The 18,936-nt window shown below is 38.1% G+C and overlaps 1 protein-coding gene across 2 annotated transcripts in view; it reads right to left on the bottom strand.

Annotated features, from left to right (window-relative positions):
* tmprss2 (transmembrane serine protease 2) overlaps positions 1-18,936 on the bottom strand; it is a 226,717-nt gene that overhangs the window by 134,498 nt on the left and 73,283 nt on the right. The window contains exon 14 of one of the 2 annotated variants that reach the window (XR_007934874.1): positions 16,702-17,445. Coding sequence is in view for 1 of the 2 variants with exons in the window: in XM_028800181.2 (XP_028656014.2) it covers positions 17,434-17,445 (12 nt within the window). In the remaining variant the exon portion in view is untranslated. Of the gene's footprint in view, positions 1-16,475; positions 17,446-18,936 lie in introns of those variants that run through there. The other variant, XM_028800181.2, reaches the window with a different exon arrangement.

Below are 18,936 nucleotides of genomic sequence, written 5' to 3'. Positions count from 1 at the left end.
TTTAATGAGTTGTGTCTCAACTTTAGTCCTCTCTTCTTTCATTGTAGTATTTGTAGAGGGAGGATTATATCTGGTTGCTGGTTCCCATTTTTGTCACCTTCTACAATTTGTGTTGGATATTTGTGTTATGTTTAACTTATTTTATTATATATATTTTTTTTTTTTTATTTCAACATACTGTCCATAGTGGTTTTGAAGTTCCAGAAATGCCCACCTTTCAAAATCCAGATCATTTAAATGTATGTTTATAATGGTTTGCATAAATATTTTTGTAACATTAAACTCCTTTTAAGAACGTGACTCTGCTCAGTCCTCTTTAGAATGACATGCTGGCTTTGTGGAAGAGCTGGTGTAGAATGTTACTTGAGAACCCCAGCACCAAGGGGTAAATGAAATTTAAATTTCCTTTAATAACTCTAAATTTAGTTCTGCGGCAATATGGCAAATATACTTAGCCATATTGTAAATCAAAGACGAATAGTCCAAATGTTTACCATTATAAACTTAGTGCTTCTTTTTGAAATCACTGAAGTAACTGCTCACATCAGACTGAGCGAGCAAACGCCCTTCTAAATGAAGGCCAAGAACCAAACAAAAAATTAGAAGGTACAGAAACAATGGACAGCCAGGACAGGGTCATTTTTTGTGCTTATTCTTTTGGTTCTTTTTTAACATTTCCTTAGGTAAATATTATTTTCTATGTTTTTAGGTTTAGACTGTATTGAGCCATTAATGAGAAGACAAAGTAAAGACTTGGCACTACATCTGAAATGAACAAATGTCTTGCTATTCTGTTCCATAGCACTGCATTCTGCAGATTTCAGATTTTTTCTTTTAGAAGAAACGTCAGCGTCCCTTCTCCAACATCCAGCACAGGGCACTGATGAGCAGGTACAGACACCTCATTTTATAAACTTCCATAAGAAAGATAAATTACATTTTGTTGATGCTGGCTTACAATGCCTGTGGTGTAGTGAATAAAATGTATAAAAAGACTTAATGCTTGTCTCAGATGCCGACTGTTAATCGTTAAGCAGTAGGAGTCAAAGCCCAAAAGACTAAAAGCCTGTTTTACATCTTCTGACAAACTGTAGTACTAGTACAACTCTTAAAGGCCTTAAAACATTTGAAATGCATTGTGTGCTGTATTAATAATAGTGTATTGTAAGAAACATTGAAGACTTGTAGAATCTGTGATCAAAAGCAGCAATGTTAATAATGTATAATAAATTATATTTACTGTACATTATTTTTTTTACTTTCCTTACATTCCTTGTAAATGTGGAGGAAAAGGCTATGAGCTTTATGATGACCATTTAAAGAATTTTCTTTCTTTCTTTTTTAATATAATGTATTACAGCAGCATGGAATCCTTCAGCATTTCACCGAGGCACAGAAGTGGTGTGCTGAGAACATTTCTGTGTTCAGAGGGCGAATCTCACTCCCTGCGTTACTGTCAATGGACAAAGACGACACTGAGGAGGCCCTTGAGAAATTTGATTTGCTATCTGGATTTCCAGAAGAAGAGGAGAGGGAATATGTCTTTAGATATATTTTTTTCACATATGGAAGACATACATCTGTTTTTAGATTAACGTGAGAGGAAAAAGGAAAATGACTGAGTTTTGTGAGAAAATGTAACAAACATACATGTCCCTCATTGTTCAGTTACAACCTACAATTCTTGTTCTATATTTTATATATTCTTTAACTTTTTTGTAATAAATGTTGCAAACCAACTTCATCTTTACAGTCCATTGTCTTAGTGTTATGTATTAAAATAATGTTTTATAAAGCAGGGCAAGGCAATATTTATTTATAAACCACATTTACAACAGCAGCCAGAACTGAACCAAAGTGCTGTACAAGAAAGGGTAAAAGAAGCAGTTCAAATATACTGTATGTACACATCACAAAACTGCAAGAATAACCAGCCATTACATAAAAGATAAACTTAAAATACATATATACATATTTATAATCCTGAATGTACTTGAGCCAACATATACAAACAATGTCAACCTTTTGGAGGGTCAAATGGCAGCAAGACGAAATAAGACTTTAATGATGACTTAAAAATGGCCTGTGATGGAGCAGACCTAATATAATAAGGAGAGCCATTCCAGAGAAAAGGAGCAGCCACCACAAACACCTGATTCCTCCTTTGCTTCAACCTCGACCTCGGCACAACTAAGAGCATCGGGCTAGTAGACCACAGGGATCTTGTTGGCACATACAAGTGAAGAGATTCCAAAAGGCAAGATGGGGCTGATCCACTCAAACATTTGAAAACAAGAAATAGAATTTTAAAATCAATTCTGAAATGGACCAGAAGCCAGTGAAGTGAGGTCAGTATTGGTGAAATATGGCCACACTTACGAGAGCCTTCAATAAGTGAACAGCAAAGTTGTGGAATAGTTGTAGGTGTCGTAACAGGACCTGACCAATACCTTCATACAAAGAACTGCAATAGTCCAAACGAGATGCTGTGAAAGCTTGGATGGCCTTTTCAAGATCACAGAAATAAAGAAAAGCCTTTACCTTAAAGTCTCAGCTGGAAAAAGCTTCATTTAACTTCACAATTTATCTGTTTGTCGAGTTTGAATGAGCTGTCACAGATCACACCTGGGCTAACTGAAGCTTTATGATACGTATATGGAAAGGGGTCCAAGAGCAATATCAGAGACACTCAAACTTTCTTAACTCTTGGACACCATGATCACAGTTTTGTTATCATTTAGTTTAAGAAGATGCATTGCCATCCAGGTTTTAATATCATTCAAGCACACATGGAGAGTCTGTATTTTCTCGCTTTGATTTTAGTGGCAAATATATTTAAGTGTCATCAGTATAGAGAAGCCATACTTGTTAACAATGGAGCCTATAAGGTAACATGCCTATCAAAAAGATAGCTGGTCCAAAGATGGAACCCCACAAGTAAGAGGAGCTGCAGAGGATGAGAACTCACCCAAATGAATAGAAACGCTCCTATTTCTTAGATAAGATTTAAACCATTTCAGGGCATTACCTTGGATGACTACATACTGTTCAAGGTAAGATATAAGAATCATAAGATCCACAGCATCAAAAGCTGAAGTAAGATCTAGCAGTACAAGAATGGCAGAATCTCCAGGATTAGTAATTGGGAAGAGGTCACTGTTAACCTTTAACAAGGATGTTTCAGTGCTGCAAGAACATCTGTATCTGGATTGGAATTTTTCCAGAATACTATTTTCATCTAGAAATGTTTGAGTTAGGACAACTTTTTCAAAGACTTTAGATAAAAAAGGCAGTTTAGAAATTGGCCTGAAATTTGACACATTAGAGGGTCCTTATTTTGTTTTTTATAATACGTTTCTGCACCACAGCGTGTTTCAAGGCAGCAGGAACACAACCAGAAATCAAGCTAGCATTTATTAAGGTAACAATACTTGGTCTGACAGAATCAAAAAACCCTTAACTAATCAAGAGGGGACACTGACCAGGGGGCACTTTGTAGGATTCAGGCGTTACACCAAATCAGACAACAGAGACGATGACACACGCAGGCACAAAGTGGTCAAAGACAGCTGAACACACTATGGGAAGAATCCTGAGCAGGCAGTGAGACCGATGACCTAATAACGGTAATCTTATTTACAAAAAAGTACATCTCCGTTTGGAGAGTAAGTTGGGGTATGCAACAAATGACAAATTCCTAATACAAGAAATGGTATATGGCGATTAAATGATTTAAAATCACTAAAAAATTGATTTGTAATTATTGTATCGACCCAAACAAAACATTTTTAAAGTTAAGTTTAAAATCTGTTAGTTCAGTTCCAAAATAAATAAAAACGACGGTTTATGGCTGTGCAACTTTCAATAATGCAAATGTTTGCATTTCTTTAGAAAAACAAACATAATATCTATTAAGCAATTTGAGAGATGGCGGCACGGTGGCGCAGTGGGTAGCGCTGCTGCCTCGCAGTTGGGAGATCTGGGGACCTGGGTTCGATTCCCGGATCCTCCCTGCGTGGAGTTTGCATGTTCTCCCCGTGTCTGCGTGGGTTTCCTCCAGGTGCTCCGGTTTCCTCCCACAGTCCAAAGACTTGCAGGTTAGGTGGACTGGCGATTCTAAATTGGCCCTAGTGTGTGCTTGGTGTTTGTGTGTGTCCTGCAGTGGGTTGGCACCCTGCCCAGGATTGGTTCCTACCTTGTGCCCTGTGTTGGCTGGGATTGGCTCCAGCAGACCCCCGTGACCCTGTGCTCGGATTCAGCGGGTTGGAAAATGGATGGATGGATGAATTTGAGAGATTCGCTTCACTTTTTTTGATAAGTACATATTTAGAAGTTTGGGTCCCAGGGAGAACAATTATGCATTAAAATTAAAAATCAGGTAAACGTTTGAAAGTTTAATAACTCCACTTGAAATTTATCAACATTATAGCAGCAGCGTAGAACAAAATTAAGAAAACACAATTCAAGACAGACAATGGAAATGAAAGTATGAACTGTATTAGTAAGCTAAATCATTTAAAAAATTGTTCAATATAAATAATTTTAAGTTTCTTTTGAACTCGAAAGTTTAGACCTTCATTTTCATGCCTGTTGATTGCTTTGTTGTGTTATTGATCATCATTTATTTTGTAACATAATAAATTAATGTCATTAACGGAATTTTCCTTTATTGAACGAGGTTCCAGAAATAATGTCAGACATGCCGTTTAGTACAAAAGTACCATAAAAATAATTTCAAATATTTTGAATGATAGAATTCACTATAATAGCAGTTAGAGCATCCACATTCATATTTAGTATGGGGTTTCCTTAATCTAAAAATATGTTATGCCCTCTTTCTTTTAACTATCGAATCCTGACTCATAAATTATAAAACTGTTTTTTGTTTCTAAAAGTAAACACGACAGTAATACCATAAAGAGAAACTCGGATGCTTGCCTCGTGATTGCAGGAAGTCATATTAATATCGTCTTTTAGGGTTACATGATAAATCAACGTTACTAGTTTTTCAACAAAAGCGATGCGACAGGGGACGCACGCGAATGCTGGGGGCGTGATGTGGAAGGCAGGAGGCGTGGAAGGTCGAGTCTGCGACCTGCAGCCGGATACAATTGGGGCGCCCACTTCTGAGTCATTTAATAATATCATCTTTGACAAGAATGCGCTCTGTGCAAGAGGATCTCGCGTGGGTGCAGTGCGACCCTCCTCCACTACCACCTTTCGGGTCCCGATTCGTCAAAACGAATATAAGCTGTAGCCACTACCACTTTTCAAACGTCCTGGAATCGTTTTCGGTCTTTTCTCCACTTTTATTCTTGTCCTTTCGTGCCCATCGTCCTTCTTCTGCCTCTACTAGTCCTCATTTTTCCCCTGTTAGCGAACATTAATCTAGTGTAATTTCAGTTTCAACACACGCGAAAAATACCCAGCCAATTCAATATAATTACAAACAAGTGAATTCAATTAAACAAGTGCTCGATCAAAAAAAGAAACGTACCACAAAGTGCAATCTACCTACTCAACGATAGAACATACTTTAACGTTTAAAAAAGAAACCATCCGTGCATTAAAATGCAATAACAGTTAATAATCTCAGGGTTCAGTGACGGATTTAAGTTTTACTTTTAAACTTTCATTCTCTATCTCTAGACTACTGACCCTTTACACTTTTGCATATTCTGCTGTTGATCTGCTAAAGTTATTTTCAATCTGGTTGTTATCGTCTGCTTTAGTGACCGGTTCAGCTTTTTAGCTATCCAATGTTTTTGCAGGTTATACTCTAATTTTGTTACAAAACTTTCTCTGCTGCTCGCAAAAAGTTTTCAGCCCCTACATACGCGGGGACGCGCAGCTATGCTGAATTCCTTCTTCAGTCAGCTCCCCAAAGAAAGAGACGCACACGGGCAGGCGCAGCTGCTCGCTCTAACTGTGAGATACGAGCACGCGTAGCACTCTTTGAAGCTGTGTGTGCAGCGTCTGGCTTTTTCTGGCCGGACCCCTGTTCTTTGCCTCAGCAGTTTGAAGCAGTAATTCTAGTTTCTCTGCTTTTCAATTACTAGTCTTGAATTCCTTGTAGCAGTCCCTGTCACTCCCGCATTCCCGTTCTCTTAATTGCACTTAAAATGTCAAGTCCATAGCTGCGTATTTTAAAGGGAGCGCCTAGTCTATCTCAACCAAGTTAAGGAACACATACCGCCTCAAGTAACTGGGGTGGGCATGTTTAATGGGAAGGGCGCCAGTATTAGTGATGCAGACCAGTGCCCTCTACAGGCACAATTATCTCTCAGTGATGTTTCTGTTTGCTTCACTTCCAGGGCACTAGGCATGAGAAGGTTTATGCCACTTGAACAGGGCCCATCAAAATGGAGACTCAAGAGTCAACATCCATCCATCCATCTTCTTAACCTGCTTATCCAGGCAGGGTCAAGAGGATGCTGAGGACAGCTGTCTCTGTCAATGCAGAGGTCTGTTTTGAAGGTTTCCTGCAGCACTTTGTCTTGCCCAGGAGTATTATGGGGTTTTCTTTGCCCTGACCAGCACTGCAAAATTTTGAATATTAACTAATAATTTGAAAAATACTTTGATACATATAAATATAAAATTAGTATAAAATGTACTACTAGCTTAGCAAACAGCTACAATAATTAGTAGTCAACTTTAAATGACTTTGCAGACATGTAGGCTTAGTTTTTATAGAATTTATGTATGCGTTAACATATACAGTTGGCATTCTGAACAAATGTATTAAAGTGTTAGGTTGAAATAGAAGAAACATTTTACTTGATGTCAGATGCTTATGAAATGATGAAGTTTTCAACAGTCAATCAATAATAACAATATATATTTTATAGTGTCATTCTCACCTTGCTGTGTCACAAAGTGTGCACATCACTGAAAAATAGTACAAGTTTGGAAAAAGTTCTGTTTAACATAAAAAATATATATATATATATACAGTATATATATATCTACTCTCTCTATATAAAATCCTAAGCCTAAAAAGTGCAATGATTTTGTGCAACAATTTTATGTGACGTTTTTATGTCACATTTTTTGCCACGTTTTAAATTGGGCTTATTTTATAAACCTACATATATATCTTTGGTATCATTCTTTTCAGAATTTATTGAACTTTGTTACATGTTGAGATTCTTATTCCATTTTTAAATTATAAACTAAAAAATATCAAGAACTCACATCATGCGAGACAAGATTTTGTGTCAACAGATTTAACCACACCCAGGGATGGAAATAAAACACAAAGAGTAGATGACAAAGACAGCTGCTGTACAGGCTGTTAAATGTTCAAAGCGCAGTGCAAGATGCAGATCATGCAGAATGCAGCAGCAGCAATCCAGCAGCTGATCGAGCAAAGAGGAGGTTAAAAAAAAAGCTGTATTTGTTTCCCATTGTGTTACCGTTTAAGAGGGGGTTTCGGAGGAGCGACCACATCTCCATGGGGTGAGTTCAGCCCCCCTCTTCACAACACGAGTGGCAGAGGCACCCTGTCCAGATCCCCACTCCTGACGTCACACTGCCTCTTGTCCCGCAGCCTCTATTTCAGATTAGCGTGAATAAGCTCCTGCAAGCGAACTATGATTCTTAACGCAATGAGAGAAGTCGCAAAATTAACCGTAATGTTCAAGCAAATTCTAGAAAAAAGCCCAATTTAAATCGGTTCAGTAGATCTTTCATGAAAAGTGGACCGACATACAGACAGACAGATGTTGGATTTTATATATATATAGAGATATATAAATTTGTTCAGAACAGTAAAAAGTTTACAGACATTAGAAGCACCTTGAAAAAGTTATAAATACGTGAATTCAAGCATGAAATCATGCTTATGCCAAATAAAAGGGAAATGCGCATGTCAAAATAAAATCAGTTTATACAACCTGATGTACGCACATTTCTACACAATTTACCTTTATAAGTCACAATCAACTTGTAAATGTGCGTACGTGATGACCATACTTGGACTGTGCTACTCAACCTCCTACATTGGCTAGTAGAGCAGCCTACCTCCTCGTGCCCCGCTCCACAACTGAGTGCACCAAGATCATGCGTGATATTATTGTGCCTCTCCTCTGTGCTCTGGGCATCAGAAAGGTGCCAGTTTTTTGAGTGGGAACCCATTACCACCTGGTATATGTAATGATATGATTGTGGTTACAATGAATAGTACAAATGTAATGAAAGCTGAAGGTTCAGCTAGTTACCTTACCTACACGCCAGCCACCACATACAGCACCATCAGCAAGTTGTCTGATCAAAGCTCCTTACCTCAGAATAAATGAATTGTGGGCTGATCCAGGCCATCTAGACACAATGTTTGCCATTAATATAACATAACTGCTTACAGTTAACAATAACTTCACAATAATCTTCAGTCTTGGTGGGTGCCCTTATTGAAATACGAGAGCAGTAAAGAGCTAACAGGTTTTATGTATGTACGCCCACACACCATACAAAATGTAGCACCTCTTTGGTTGGTGAATGTCTTCCTGCACAAACAGTGGGCTTGAAGAAGTGAAGCTTGGCTGAGGTAGCCGATATAAATTAACAAAAAAACAGAAAAACTCTTCAATGCAAGTAAACTGTATTGACCTTAATTCACTCTATACATGACATTGACCACTTCTAAGGTTTAATATATTTGTCACATCGACACACATTCTAATAACGACTCAGTGATATGATTTATTATACAGTATGTGTGAGTTGTCACTTTGCCGTGTTTTGGCTGCAGTTCCCTACTTGGTCAAGGATGTTGTCACTTTCCAGTTTCTCCAAAATGTTTAATATTTGTACGCATGGATCAGATTTGCTGGAAATATCTGTATGTTCTTCTGTCTCACGTTTTCTGTTATAAAACCAGACATTTGTGTGAAAAGCTGAGTGTGCACATTATGAACCTCCTTTTGTGTGTATGAATGTTTTATAAATCTCATCTCTGGTTTTAAGAGGGGCATAGTTGTAAACAAACCAGGGAGTTGGATAGAAAAGTAAAGAACATTAAACAAGAATGAAATGTGGTCAAAGCGAGAAGACCACCATCAGATGATCTTAGTGGTCTTATAGATTAATAAGGGGTGAGCAGTCCAACTGAAGACTTCATGTCTCACAGTGTGTGGACTAAGAAAGTATTAAATATATTTATGATGCGTAAGAAAAAAATGTACAAGTTAGTGAAAATAAAACCAGTCAGGAGGACCTACTGTATTAGCATAGTCATAAAAGTGATGGCTTTCATACAATTTAAAAGGTAAACTGATAAGTAAACATTTTCTGTAATATTAAGTTAAAGGCATAGATTTCAGCCATCTTTATAATGGTGTACACAAAATCCCCATGTTCTAGACCAGGGGTCCCCAACACGTCGCTTGCGAGCTACCAGTAGCTTGCGAGCTACCAGTAGCTTGCAACCCCTTTCCAAGTAGTTTGCCAAAGGGTTAATGAATCCTACATAAATTTGAAAACTTGACTAGTCAAATTAGGGGTGGGCGATCTTTCCAAAAAATCATATCACGACCCACAATCTGAATTGCAATCTATCTTTTCAATGTGGCATACACTTAAGAGAATATCCGGACTCAAACTCATCAAGACCTAAGTAACAGTTTATTTTAAATTATCAAACAAAATTGAATTCAATTGTTCTCTCGTTCGCTAGCTAAGCGGAGTTAAGGAACACGCCCCGAAGCTGACGAGTGTGTGAGTAAGGCCCCTCCCCTCAGCCAGCTGCCCTTTTCTCAGATTTGTGCGAACAAATCAGTACCGCAAGCGAACTATGATACATAGAGAAATGAGAGAAGTCGTAAAATCAACTGGAATGTTCAAGCAAATTATAGAAAAAAACCCAATCTAAATCCGTTATCCTTAAAATCCTTATGAAACGCGGACCGATATATAGACAGACAGACAGACGTTGGATTTTATAGATATAGACATTTTGTTTAAGTAGCTCTCAGGGGAAAAAAGGTCGGAGACCCCTGTTCTAGACAAACTGTTCCTACCTTTTGCTGCTAATTAACTTTTTTTGCCCTTTTTAAAATGTCTTACTATTTAGAAGTCAGACCACTTAAATGTTTGCGTTTTTATTTCCTCAATTATCCCCCAAACTACAATGAGATACAAAATGAGCCAACACATCACCAGCAAGCTGTATCCGTCACACAATATTTGAAAATAAAGAAAGGTCAAGGTCTCAAGTTATGGTGATCTGCAGAGGTCCCAAAACATTTTGATGGTGGTCTTAGAAAAAAATAAAACAACAGTTTTGTAAATGTCTGCTGTGGCAGAATGAGAACAGCAACAAGCTATGGAGATAAATACCGAGCTTAATTAAGAAGAATTGGGTTCTAATTAAGAAACTGGTTGAAATAAAATTGGTTGGAGTTTCAGGTCCTGACTTAGCTGGTCATGTTATTGGTTCACTTATGCTGCATTTGACAAAATTTCTGAATTTGTAATTCTGAATCCGACTCGGAAAACAAAGAAAACTTGCCCTGAACTCCTAGTTGCAAATTCAGGTCTGGGGCCTCATGTATAAACGCTGCGTATGCACAGAAATCTTGCGTACGAACGTTTCCACGCTCAAATCGCGATGTATAAAACCTAAACTTGGCGTAAAGCCACGCACTTTTCCATGGTACCTCATACCCTGGCGTACGCAATTTCTCCACTCGGTTTTGCAGACTGGCGGCACCCAGCATCAAAGCAGTGCTACTGTTCCTGTGTGGTTACCCTTTCTTTCTTAGACCCACATTCCTGACTCGGCTTTATAAATACACTGAAATTAACTGCATATTGTTTATTAGTGTAATGTATCTGATTGTAATTAACCTGAAATATAATGGTCCAGGGAATAGCCATAGTATTCCAAATACAATAACTGCTTTAGCGTTGTTACTCTCACATCTTCTTCTTTCCATATTACTCTTACTGCACCACTCGGAGTATTTATATCACTGTATCTGAGTGTGAATCACAGATCTACAGCGATTGGAAAGAGAATTATCGGTATACAGCATCAAGCACTCGCTGCCTCAGCCATTTGCTATTTGAACTGCTCTCATCCGACCAACGCTTCACAGCCTTTCCTGTTTGGACCTCGCGGTTCACAAACAGTTTCATCCCAAGAACTATACACGCACTCAATCAGTGCGATGATCCGCTGTGGCAACCCCTAACAGGAGCAGCTGACAGAAGAAGACGAAGGTGCAGTGAGAGTAACAACGCTAAAGCAGTTAAGGTATTTAGAATAGTTTGACCATTCTGTGGACCATCATATTGTTACAGGTTAATTACAATCAGATGCATTAAATTTATGAACGATATGCGGTTAATTTCAGTGTATTTGATAAAGCCGCCGTCGTGGATGTGGATCTAAGAAAGGGTAACCACACAGGAACAGTAGCACTGCTTTGACGCGGAGTGCCGCAAGTCTGCAAAACCGAGCGGAGAACTTGCGTACGACAGGGTATGAGGTACCGTGGAAAAGTGCGTGGCTTTACGCCAAGTGTAGGTTTTATACATCGCGATTTGAATGTGGAAACGTTCTTACGCAACATTTCTGTGCATACGCACCGTTTATACATGAGGCCCCAGGCATCCATGTTTAGTTTCCAATTGAGTAACGCAAACGCTTGGAGGTCGCAAATGAGGCAATTGCAATTTCCAACTTTCCAGCTCCGTCATATGACAAATGCAGCACAACTTCACATCTCATTTTTGTTTGGCTGCCATTTACGTAAAAATTTTGTCATTTCACAAGCCTGAGTCTTAAAAAAACAATTAAAATGAAGGGAAAAGAAGTCAGAGACTGGTCATTGATAGAGAAAGTTGTAGGAAGAAAAACTTGCCGCCAAGGCAGTCCTCCAGGATTAGAGTTGGACAACTCTGGCATATTGTGTAAATGTTTCAAGACAATTTAAAGGATGTCATTCTTACCTCTAAGAACTGCAAATGTGTGCCGTTTGACCTATTTTCCCATTTAAATCAGTATCTGTCCTTGAAAGAAAAATAAGCAAAGAGGATGCTTAACATAAAGAAGAATTCAATCAAAAAACTGAGCATAACTAAATCAAAAATATCAAAAGTCAATATCTTGATAGAGGAAAAGAGAGACGACCAAGTCACAGCTGATGACAGACAATGTACAGCATTAGAGTCTATCACTAAAATTGGGAACAACTTCCACAAAGCAAGCGCATCTGTACTTAAAGATGTAAAACTCTGAATGGCACCCAAAACTGAAAGGTCTAATAAACCGTTTTTAAAAGAGAGACAGCTGACTCAGGAAGTGAAGTGTTACAGACTGATCATACAAACAGCATAGGGAATAAACTGTAAATGACCACATAACATGCCAGACTTGGTGGAGGTAGTTTCATGGCGTACACATGTCTGAGCATCTCCAGAACAGACATGTTCATCTTTATTAACGATTTAACTAATGATTCTTTTGGCAGTGTACAAACATTTTTGCTTATGTACAAGACAGTATCTCCAAACCAAGTGGCATGTGCTTCGTAATGAGATCAGATGATGACCAAAAACACAGACAACACAACACACGAGTCTGCTAGGGGTAAAAGGTGCTGAATCTTAGGGTGCATATTACCAGAAATAGCACAGGTGGCAACTACAGGTTTTCTTTTAAGATAGATAGATAGATAGATAGATAGATAGATAGATAGATAGATAGATAGATAGATAGATAGATACTTTATTAATCCCAAGGGGAAATTCACATTCTCCAGCAGCAGCATACTGATACAAAAAAACAATATTAAATTAAAGATTCATAATAATGCAGGTAAAAAACAGACAATAACTTTTTATAATGTTAACGTTTACCCCCCCGGGTGGAATTGAAGAGTCGCATAGTTTGGGGGAGGAACGATCTTCTCAGTCTATCAGTGGAGCAGGACAGTGACAGCAGTCTGTACCTGAACCTGCTCTTCTGTCTGGCGATGATACTGTTTAGTGGATGCAGTGGATTCTCCATCATTGATAGGAGCCTGCTCAGCGCCCGTCGCTCTGCCACAGATGTTAAACTGTCCAGTGAACTCCTTTCAAAGTGGTAGCTCTCAGTGGGACGATTTACAGAAAAAATGCTGACTGAACTGCTCCAGTTTTAATGTAAAGTTGACCTTTTACCTTCTTATAATAAAATAAGTTTATTTTTGTGTATTTGGTGTGATGCAATGCATGCTTAATGCATTTAGTTTACTTTTTATTTTCAGGTGAAAACTACAGCTTATTTTTAATTAGTTTTTTTTTTTGTGAACCAAACACCAAATTAACAGAAAACTCTTGTTTAGGAACACAACTGAAAAGGTAAAGTGTTAACAAATTCCATAGAACGTCAATGTAGCATATGACTGAAGTTTAATGTTTATATTTAAATGCAAAGTCAGACACCTGCAAAGCACACAAACCAAAAATGACTGCAACAAATGTTGGGTAAAGTAGCACAGAAAAAGAAACTACATAGCTTTTTTAAAAATCAAATTTACTGCTATATCAATTTACTTTAATTTGTTCCAATTTGGTATGATGGTACTACTTCACATCTCTAGGTCTGCGGGTCCTGCTCTGCTTGTATGAGGCCCACTCATTCTCCCAGAGTCCATGTATGGATACTCTCAATTCCATCAACATCCCAAAGATGACTGATTTACAGTTCTAGTCTGGCCCTGTATAAATAAGTGAGTGCACTGCAGATGTTCATGAACAAGTGGAGTCGTGAAGGAGACTGATATCCCGTTACGGGTTTGTTCCTGCCTCATGCTTGATGGTGCCTGGGTGTGTCTCTGGCCCCTTGTAACGCTACAGTCTAATGGTCAGGATCAGGAAAAGAATGCCCAATTTGTCTTAATATTTATGTTTACATCCACATTCCTAATTTGTTTAACCAAAATACAGGGCTCCTGGGAGACACAGTCTGTCCCAGCTACTAGGCCGGAACAAACTATTGCTGGGCACATTCAATCTCACAGGACCTTTTTACTGACAAAATGAATCAACATGTACATCTTTGGGATGCTGGAGAGAAAACCAAAGCTTGAGACTGGAGATGTGAAGAAGCAGCAATAAGCCCTGGCCCACCAACTTCTTCAGGCTTCTTGATCTTTATTTTAATAGCATATTTTCATACACAGAATGTAGCTCAAAGTGCTTTACAAAATGTCAAAGAAAAAAGTTACAAGAGAAAAAAAAAAACATTCAAATTACATAGAAGTAAAAATGAATAAATACATGATAAATCCATATGCACTTATATAAAATAAATACACGATTGAAAATAGTGGAGTCCTTATAAATAGCATCAGTTTTTAAGTCTCTAAAGATGAGTCTGACAATAAACTCAAGACAGCTGAGAGAACAAAAGAAAGACAAAAAAAAACCTGCAAGGGTTCCAACGGCAAAGAAAAAATATGAGAATATAAATATAAAATACAATATAAAAAGTGGAGACAACACACAGACAGTGGTAATTTGTTCAAAAATGATGACATACTGTAGATTCACAAAAGTAAAGGTGGCATCACTTTTACCTCGGATTAATTACCAAAATTTTTAAAAACTAAATCCTGAATCTAACATGTGTAGATAGTTTTATACAGATAATTAGATAATTCTGGTCCCTTAATATTATTGAGTATTTTAGGAAGATGCAATTACCATGTGATTTTTGACATATGCACTATTAATATAATGAACGGAGAGAAATGCAACACATTTAATGATTCATTCTTGTTTATTATTGTTGTTATGATTTATGTTTCAATAAAATGAAAAAAACATTTCCAACATTTTGTTTTAATATATTCATGCCACAAATCCAAAACTACCTATAATGCAGATATACAGTGCATCCAGAAAGTATTCACAGCGCATCACTTTTTCCACATTTTGTTATGTTACAGCCTTATTCCAAAATGGATTAAATTCATTTTTTTCCTCAGAATTCTACACACAACACCCCATAATGACAACGTGAAAAAAGTTTACTTGAGGTTTTTGCAAATTTATTAAAAATAAAAAAACTGAGAAATCACATGTACATAAGTATTCACCTTTGCTCAATACTTTGTCGATGCACCTTTGGCAGCAATTACAGCCTCAAGTCTTTTTGAATATGATGCCACAAGCTTGGCACACCTATCCTTGGCCAGTTTCGCCCATTCCTCTTTGCAGCACCTCTCAAGCTCCATCAGGTTGGATGGGAAGCGTCGGTGCACAGCCATTTTAAGATCTCTCCAGAGATGTTCAATCGGATTCAAGTCTGGGCTCTGGCTGGGCCACTCAAGGACATTCACAGAGTTGTCCTGAAGCCACTCCTTTGATATCTTGGCTGTGTGCTTAGGGTTGTTGTCCTGCTGAAAGATGAACCGTCGCCCCAGTCTGAGGTCAAGAGCACTCTGGAGCAAGTTTTCATCCAGGATGTCTCTGTACATTGCTGCAGTCATCTTTCCCTTTATCCTGACTAGTCTCCCAGTCCCTGCCACTGAAAAACATCCCTACAGCATGATGCTGCCACCACCATGCTTCACTGTAAGGATGGTGCCAGGTTTCCTCCAAACGTGACGCCTGGCATTCACACCAAAGAGTTCAATCTTTGTCTCATCAGACCAGAGTATTTTTTTCTCATGGTCAGAGAGTCCTTCAGGTGCCTTTTGGCAAACTCCAGGTGGGCTGCCATGTGCCTTTTACTAAGGATTGGCTTCTGTCTGACCACTCTACCATACATGCCTGATTGGTGGATTGCTGCAGAGATGGTTGTCCTTCTGGAAGGTTCTCCTCTCTCCACAGAGGACCTCTGGAGCTCTGACAGAGTGACCATCAGGTTCTTGGTCACCTCCCTGACTAAGGCCCTTCTCCCCCGATTGCTCAGTTTAGATGGCCGGCCAGCTCTAGGAAGAGTCCTGGTGGTTTCGAACTTCTTCCACTTATGGATGATGGAGGCCACTGTGCTCATTGGGACCTTCAAAGCAGCAGAAATTTTTCTGTAACCTTCCCCAGATTTGTGCCTCGAGACAATCCTGTCTCGGAGGTCTACAGACAATTCCTTTGACTTTATGCTTGGTTTGTGCTCTGACATGAACTGTCAACTGTGGGACCTTCTATAGACAGGTGTGTGCCTTTCCAAATCATGTCCAGTCAACTGAATTTACCACAGGTGGACTCCAATGAAGCTGCAGAAACATCTCAAGGATAATCAGGGGAAACAGGATGCACCTGAGCTCAATTTCGAGCTTCATGGCAAAGGCTGTGAATACTTATGTACATGTGCTTTCTCAGTTTTTTTATTTTTAATAAATTTACAAAAACCTCAAGTAAACTTTTTTCACGTTGTCATTATGGGGTGTTGTGTGTAGAATTCTGAGGAAAAAAATGAATGTAATCCATTTTGGAATAAGGCTGTAACATAACAAAATGTGGAAAAAGTGATGCGCTGTGAATACTTTCCGGATGCACTGTAGCACAGATTAGCGGAGCTCAGAACTTCAAAGAAAACATAATAAAAGGTGCATCATTGAAAAAATATTTTCTGTTAAAGCAAGAGCTTTAAGAAAGACATACAACAAATAAAAGAGGCTAGGAGCATAAACTATTAAAATAATGCGATATAAACCATACAGCACAGACATATGTCATAAAACAAAAATTTATTTAGGGTAAAATAACACATTCAGCACCACTATCTAAATGTGTTGTGTGTGGAGTGTAGAAATAAAGTGTAGTTTAAAATATGGGGCTTTTTACATCTTTGCGTGGCAATATATTTCATCACATAGCTTTGAAATTTTATAAAAAATAGTGCATTGTATTTTACTTTGTTCTGATTCTAAATCTGTAGCTGTACAGAAATTAAATAAATGTATTATAAAATATATGGTGCTTCTATAAATTATTACAGGCCTTCATAAATAAAAAAAACTTCATAAATATAATCTTATAAAATGTAAGTATTTGCTTCACTTTTGTATAAATCAAACATAAAATAAAACATTTCATGTATTCTGAACAGCAAATATCCCAAAAACTTAGCTACTAAATTACTTATCTTCAAAGCATTTTGGATTTTGTTATTGTTACAGTACTTTAAAATTATTGGCACTCATCAGCTGGTAATTGTAACTCCAGTTTAAAGTAACAATATCGAGCTGTCTCTTTTGATCTTTGGGCTTAAGAAAATATCTTATTAGGCAGCCGCCAATATAAAGTGCTCCACAGTTACACCTGAAAGTTTATGGCTATAAAACAATCTCTTAAAAAGCTTCAGTAACGGAAAATCATATGCACTTTGGAAAAATGCTTTTCAGTTCTAACACAAATATAACCAAACCTCTCTAGGAACTGTACTGAAAAAGAACTGCAGTACAACTGAAATCAAGGACATTCATGTTGTTGTTTTTCTTATTTATAGGTCTGGAAAAAAAAAAGATGAAAATTAATATTCTGCAAATCTAGTTTATTTAAAAGAACTACAGAATAATGATTAGCTTGTAACATCTAAATCAACAATTTTAATGTTGGTGTTGGTTTAAGAAACAGTCCTATGTGCTGGTTCCAAGCAAAGCAGCAGCACACACACACACACACACACACACACACACACACACACACACACACACACACACACACACACACACACACACATGCACACACACCAAGACACTTTAGAGACTTCAGTTAATCTCACCACATGTTCTCAGAGTTCTAAGTGTCTTTATTAGCAAGAGAAATTGGAAAAATCATGTAGCACCATCACCAGAATCAAATGTGGTGCTCAAGTATTGTGTGATTGCCAGACTTCTTGTGCTTGCCATCACCAATTTTAGGTGAGTAGTTTAGCAAGTAGTATAGGACAGAACCATGTGGCTTCAGTTTTTCATTCCAACCAATTCTTACTATTAACTTAACTCGTAAATGAAAACACTGTTATTGTCCTGTTCCTGGCTTTACTGTGTCAATAACTGGGATCTCCCAACAACACATATGTAAGTCTTGGCACTGATGTGCATTTTGCATGGCTTAACACAATATACAATTTCTTCTATTTTTTTCACCCCTGAACACACACTTCAGAATTTCATGGTAAACATACTGGATATAGATTTGTCTGTTAACAGTTTGTTTTAATGTAATTTGCCTCACAGAACCAGTTACTTGGGTTTGATTTCTGTACCTGGGGTTTGTACATTGTCCATGGTTGTGGATGGGTTTTCTTCTGGGTATCTGGATTCTAAATTGGCCAGAGTGTGTGTGTTTGCCCTGTGATGGACTACTATGAGCTACTCAACCTCATACTTTATAGTGCTGCCCGATCAGCTTTGCACATACATTAATTATTTATGGAATGCGTGATGTTACTATCCAATCGATACTCCAGCCCGATCTGCATCCCACATGTGTTAAAAAAAAAAACAAAAAAAAAACTTGCAGTATTTTTATTTGAGGGGCACATTAGCTGAACATACCACATTGATCTTAATCCTCAGTTCATTGCTTCTAATCGTGGCAGATAAAGATACAACACTCTTCTCCACAGATTGCTGGAGACTAAAGTACATTGCTCTTTTTCAGAGAGGTATGGCCATAAGCTCACTGTTGACTGAGGTACCTCAAAATTGGGCCAAAAAATATTATTGCACACACACACATCATACCCACTTGTTGCCCCCATGCTCCTCAGTATGTAGCACAGATTATGTAGTGACAGGGACAACCCCAACGATGTACATAATGCTGATGCTTTGCATCACAGGCTCTGTGGGTGTTAGTTAGTTGTAGTGACAGGAAATTAGGAGATGAAGAGAGAGATAAAGGACTAAAAGTACTGCACTGTGAACCTGGGGTATAATTTTTATTTCCGGGATGTGCTGTAGTTTGCACTCTAGCCTCACAGCTCAGGTCACA

This window comes from Erpetoichthys calabaricus, chromosome 4 (genome assembly GCF_900747795.2).
Source record: "Erpetoichthys calabaricus chromosome 4, fErpCal1.3, whole genome shotgun sequence".
Classification (NCBI taxonomy): domain Eukaryota; kingdom Metazoa; phylum Chordata; class Cladistia; order Polypteriformes; family Polypteridae; genus Erpetoichthys; species Erpetoichthys calabaricus.
Note: the sequence above shows the minus strand (reverse complement) of the source record. Positions and strands in the feature narration are given on the sequence as shown.